Below are 5,968 nucleotides of genomic sequence, written 5' to 3'. Positions count from 1 at the left end.
ACCTGCATGCTTACTTTCAGTGACCGCTGAATAAGGACACTCAGATCTCGATGTTCTTCCCCTTTTCCTAACTTGACATAATTCAGATAATAATCTGCCTTCCTATTCTTGCCACCAAAGTGGATAACCTCACATATATCCCCATTAAACTGCAACTGCCATGCATCCACCCTCACCCCACCTGCATCCTCATAGCATCCTCCCCTCAGTTCACACTGCCACGCATATTTGTGTCATCTACTAATTTGCGAATGTTACTTTTAATCCCTTCATCTACTAAATCATGCAAATAGCTGCGGTCCCAGCACCGAGCCTTCTGGTACCCCACTAGTCACTGCCTGCCATTCTGAAAAGGCCACTACATCCACTGTCTCTCTCTTGTCCATTTTCCTAGTTACAACCTCAAAAATGTCCAGAAGATTAGTCAAGCATGATATCCCCTTCGTAAATCCATGCTGATTCAGACCGATCCTGTTACTACTCTCCAGAAGTGCCTCTATGTCATAATTTATAATTGACTCCAGCTTCTTCCCACCATCGATGTCAGGCTAACTGGTCTATAATTCCCTGTTTTCTCTCTCCCTCCTTTCGTCAAATGTGGGATAACATTAGCTACCCTCCAATCCACAGGAACTGATCCTGAATCTATAGAACATTAGAAAATTGATCACCAATGTGTCCACGGTTTCCAGAGCCACTTACTTAAGCACCCTGGGATGCAGACCATCAGGCCCTGGGGATTTATCAGCCTTCAGTCCCATCAGTCTACCCAACACCATTTCCTGCCCAATGTGAATTTCCTTCATTTCGTCCATCACCCTAGGTCCTCTGGCCACCAGTACATCTGGGAGATTGTTTGTGCCTTCCATAGTGAAGACATATCCAAAGTACCTGTTCAACTCGTCTGCCAATACCTTGTTTTCCAGTATAAATTCACCTGTTTCTGTCTACAAGGGACCCACAGTTGTCTTAACTAATTTTTTCCTCCTCGCATTGCCTGCCATTTTAAGTGCAAACAAGAACAGAGACAAATGTTATCATAATATTGTTTCCATCAATTTATATCGACTTTAATGTCCCAATAAATCGTATGCGGTGCGGATTTACTGATCCACTAGCAGAACTGAAGGAATTCAGCTATGCCCGAGGATGGATATTAGTCGCTGTTTTCGGATAAAAACGTCGAGTCGATTTTAGTGTTGCTGCGTTAATTGTTCTGTAGGTGAGAGGGAAACGGAGTTGGTTTCGAAGAGGATCTCTTACTGTAGGTCGCTGCCAATGTTCTGAGGAATATCTGCCTCAATGTATCTTTCCACATAAGCCAACCGCTGTTTCATGTTTAGTTTTGAGGTACAACGCGGAAACTGACCCTTCGGACCAGCGAGTCCGCACCGACTAGCGATCCCCACACATGAACACTATCCTACAAATGATAAAGGTTTGAAAAACATATATCTTTAAACATTTCTATCAAACCAATTAACCTACAACCCTGGACATCTTTTGAGTGTGGGGGGGAATGGGGAGAACCTACAAATTGTGTACAGGGAAGCGCCCGTAGTCAGAACCCACTGCAGTTCGCTTACCGCCACAACAGATCAACGGTGGATGCAATTTTGCTGGCCCTCCACTCCGCTCTAGACCACTTGGACAACAAAAACTCATATGTTAGGCTGTTATTTATCGATTACAGCTCGGCATTTAACACAATCATCCCCTCCAAGCTGGTTACCAAACTTGCAGAACTGGGTCTCAGCGCATCCCTCTGCAATTGGATCCTCGACTTCTTCATTCACAGACCACAGTCTGTTCGTATTGGTGGAAATGTGTCAGCCTCGATAACAATCAGCACGGGAGCACCTCAAGGCTGCGTGCTCAGCCCCCTGCTGTACTCATTCTATACTCATGACTGCGTAGCCAGTCACAGTGCGAACTCCATCATCAAGTTCGCTGACGACACCACTGTTGTGGGGCGCACCACTGATGGGGATGAGTCAGAGTATAGAAGAGAGATCGAGCAACTGTCCATATGGTGCCAGCGCAATAACCTGGCCCTCAACACCAGCAAAACCAAGGAACTGATTGTGGACTTTGGAAGGAGTAGGAGGGGGACCCGCAGCCCCATTTATATCAATGGTTGAAAGGGTCAAGAGCTTCAAATTCCTGGGCGTGCACATCTCTGAAGATCTTTCCTGGTCCGAGAACACTAATGCAATTATCAAGAAAGCTCATCAGCGCCTCTACTTCCCGAGAAGATTACGGAGAGTCGGATTGTCAAGGAAGACTCTCTCCAACTTCTACAGGTGCACAGTAGAGAGCATGATGACCGGTTGCATCGTGGCTTGGTTTGGCAATTTGAGCGCCCTGGAGAGGAAAAGACTACAAAAAGTAGTAAACACTGCCCAGTCCATCATCGGCTCTGACCTTCCTTCCATCGAGGGGATTTATCGCAGTCGCTGCCTCAAAAAGGCTGGCAGTATCATCAAAGACCCACACCATCCTGGCCACACACTCATCTCTGCTACCTTCTGGTAGAAGGTACAGGAGCCTGAAGACTGCAACAACCAGGTTCAGGAATAGCTACTTCCCCACAGCCATCAGGCTATTAAACCTGGCTCTGACAAAACTCTGATTATTAATAACCCATTTTGTGTTATTGCACTTTATCAGTTTATTTATTCATGTGTGTATATATTTATATTATGGTATATGGACACATTTATCTGTTTTGTAGTAAATGCCTACTATGTTCTGTGTGCTGAAGCAAAGCAAGAATTTCATTGTCCTATACAGGGACACATGACAATAAACTCACTTGAACTTGGATCGAACCAGGGTCTCTGGCTACGCCACCGTGTAGACAATTCAATGTGCAGTCAGTTTTCGACAACGACAAGGAACACTTGTCCCGCACTAAACATAATCGATGATCAGCCCTTCCACAGACATTGTGAGTGGCTCTGAAAAGAGCCTTTGGGTCACTATGTTGAGTTTCTCTCGCTTACTTGCTCGCTGCGCCGGTTTTCTTGGGTAACAACACGGCCTGGATATTGGGCAACACACCGCCCTGAGCGATGGTCACCCCTCCCAGCAGTTTGTTGAGCTCCTCGTCGTTGCGGACGGCCAGCTGTAGATGTCTGGGGATGATGCGGCTCTTCTTGTTGTCCCGGGCCGCGTTGCCGGCCAGCTCGAGGATTTCAGCCGTCAGATACTCGAGCACAGCAGCCAGATAGACAGGGGCTCCTGCACCCACCCGCTGAGCATAGTTGCCTTTCCTCAAGTGCCTATGAAGACGACCGACCGGGAACTGCAGTCCAGCCCGGGACGAGCGAGACTTGGCCTTGGCCCGAGCTTTGCCGCTGGTTTTTCCTCGTCCAGACATCTCCTGATGTTTTGTACACGCAGAATGAGAAAATGATCACAGACTCGCCTTTCTTATACCTGTTTGAGGAATCCAGAGAACCGCTGGTGATTGGTGAAAAAGGACATGATCTCATTGGTGTGAAGAATGACCCAATCACAGAACTGTTTTATCTACCAATCAAAACCCACAACAGAAAAGCGCTGAAAATAACTGCCAGTCCCTCCAAAACTCGAACTTTGAAATAGCCGCCAAACTATAAATCTGTATGTCAATACAATTTGCTACATCACATAATCATTGCTCTTTTGATTATCATTTTCTATGTAAGTGCATTGCGTTAAGATGTTAATTATACGAGTAAGAATTTCATTGTTCCGTTCACGGTACATATGACAATTAAATACTCTTGATTGTTGACCACCTTGAACCCCGGGCAATACAGCACAACACATTTAATTTACGATTTATTTGGACCGATAACCGATTACAAAAAAATGATCATCGGCATCAATTAGCGATCGGTCACTGTGTAAACGGTGTCGGATTATAGTCTGGTTCATTTTCACAAGAATCGGAATATGGGCGAAAGTGTGAAACGTTCCTCCTTGAAAGACTGGACGAATTGCCGAGTAGAAATGCAATTCAGAACAGTTACAGAGATGAAGACAATAAAACATCAACGACAGCACTAATTGGCAGGACGTGGGCACAATTTAAGATGACTGGGTAGACAAAAATGCTGGAGAAACTCAGCGGGTGAAGCAGCATCTGTGGAGCGAAGGAAATAGGCAACGTTTCGGGTCGAAACCCTTCTTCAGACTCTGGCTTATGATGACTGGGACAAGCTGACGTGAGGGAAAGGGGTTTTACTTCTGTTTGATGGACAGGAACGCAACATGAATACCGGGAATATTCCGCGTATATTGGAACAACATTTAATCACTAAAAATAATGTGAAATAATTCGCCAAGCAAAAATATCATGAAACAATTCTGCTGCGATTCAATGTCGAAACATTAGTACAACTCTTTCTGCGAAGATGTGGGTGGCTCTTATAAGAGCCGTTGGGTTTTGGGTGTTTTCTCAACAATGTGTGGATCTTTATTTGGAACTGGTGTACTTGGTCACCGCCTTTGTCCCTTCCGACACGGCGTGTTTGGCCAGCTCCCCGGGAAGAAGCAGGCGCACGGCGGTCTGAATCTCTCGGGAGCTGATGGTCGCCCGCTTGTTATAATGCGCCAGACGGCAAGCCTCGCCCGCGATACGCTCGAAAATATCGTTCACGAACGAGTTCATGATGCCCATGGCCTTGGAGGAGATGCCGGTATCCGGGTGAACCTGCTTCATCACTTTGTAGATGTAGATGGAGTAACTCTCCTTCCTCGACCTCCTGCGCTTCTTGCCCCCTTTGACTGTGGACTTCGGCAAAGCTTTCTTTGCGCCCTTCTTGGCGGCTGTTTTCGGCAAAGATCCTGCAGCATCCTTGGTTTTCGGCGGATCAGGCATTTCCTCGGTGGATTTCAAACACGAAAGTGACCAGCTCGGAGTCGGAGCGCGGTTTATATAGGCAGCGACGTCACCCTATGCTAATGCAGGATGGAGCAGGAACGGATCGTCATTGGGTGGTCGGTGACATGAATCACACTTCGCTATAAACCTTCTGATTGGATATCTGCGGTGAAACATTGCAATCCCTCGCTCCCCCAATCAGAAGCCGCTTCCACTGCCCCGTCCGCGTCACACCAAGCTCCAGAATCTTTGGCGTGACACTACATTTACATGGATAGGAAAGGTTTATAGGGATACTAGACGAAGTGGGACCCGTTGGGTCCCATGTTGACATGGGAGGGCTGGTCCCCCAACGCAATATTCCACCTCTCCACCAATTCCAATATTGGTGGCCAGTGGGGAGGGGGGCTTTCTGGAACGCTAGTATGGGTGTTGTGGGCTGAAGGGACTGGTTTCCAGAGGGCTAGTATGGACATTGTCGGCCGAATATATTCTTGGGCTGGCAGCTCAGTCACTCAGGCCTAGTGGACTGGCAGCTCAGTCACTCAGGCCTGGTGGGAAACTGCCAGAAATTCTGCCCAAAACAGGTGAGGGACTGTGAGAGAGAAGGGGGAGAGAGAAGGGGCATTCTTTTCCGCTGCTGGAAGCTCAAGTTGCCGAACCAGGCCATGATGCAACCAGTCAGCATGCTCTCTACTGTACACCTTTAGAGGTTCGAGAGAGTCCTCTTTCACATACCGACTCTCCGTAATATTCTCAGGAAGTAGAGGCGCTGATGTGCTTTCTTTATAATTGCATCAGTGTGCTGGGACCACAATCAGTTCGAGGATCCAATTGTAGACGGATGCGCAGAGACCCAGATCTGAGAGCTTGGTAACCAGCTTGGAGGGGATGATGGTATGAAATGCCAACTTTAGGCTATGCACATTGTGAGGGATAAGATGATTAAACCACCATCATTGCGAGGGGCCGATTGATTGCAGTCACCGACCTTGTGATGGGCCGAGAAGTTGGAATCACCAACCTTGTGATTCGAACAAACAGTTAGACCTTCAGAGCTGTTGATAACATTGTAGAATAACAAGATGAGGTAAG

The 5,968-nt window shown here is 47.1% G+C and overlaps 2 protein-coding genes across 2 annotated transcripts; both read right to left on the bottom strand.

The window, feature by feature from the left end:
- Window positions 1–2,834: 2,834 nt before the first annotated feature.
- Window positions 2,835–3,650, bottom strand: LOC116968481 (histone H2AX-like). Its single transcript, XM_033015249.1, has one exon. The coding sequence runs from the start codon at window positions 3,380–3,382 to the stop codon at window positions 3,002–3,004; it is 381 nt and encodes a 126-aa protein (XP_032871140.1). The 5' UTR covers window positions 3,383–3,650; the 3' UTR covers window positions 2,835–3,001.
- Window positions 3,651–4,406: 756 nt separating this feature from the next.
- LOC116968479 (histone H2B-like) lies at window positions 4,407–4,894 on the bottom strand. The gene has a single exon (XM_033015247.1). The coding sequence runs from the start codon at window positions 4,868–4,870 to the stop codon at window positions 4,466–4,468; it is 405 nt and encodes a 134-aa protein (XP_032871138.1). The 5' UTR covers window positions 4,871–4,894; the 3' UTR covers window positions 4,407–4,465.
- Window positions 4,895–5,968: the final 1,074 nt, after the last annotated feature.

The sequence above is a fragment of the Amblyraja radiata genome, chromosome 45, assembly GCF_010909765.2.
Source record: "Amblyraja radiata isolate CabotCenter1 chromosome 45, sAmbRad1.1.pri, whole genome shotgun sequence".
In the NCBI taxonomy this organism is placed as follows: Eukaryota; Metazoa; Chordata; class Chondrichthyes; order Rajiformes; family Rajidae; genus Amblyraja; species Amblyraja radiata.
This window is presented reverse-complemented; position numbering and strand designations above follow the sequence as displayed.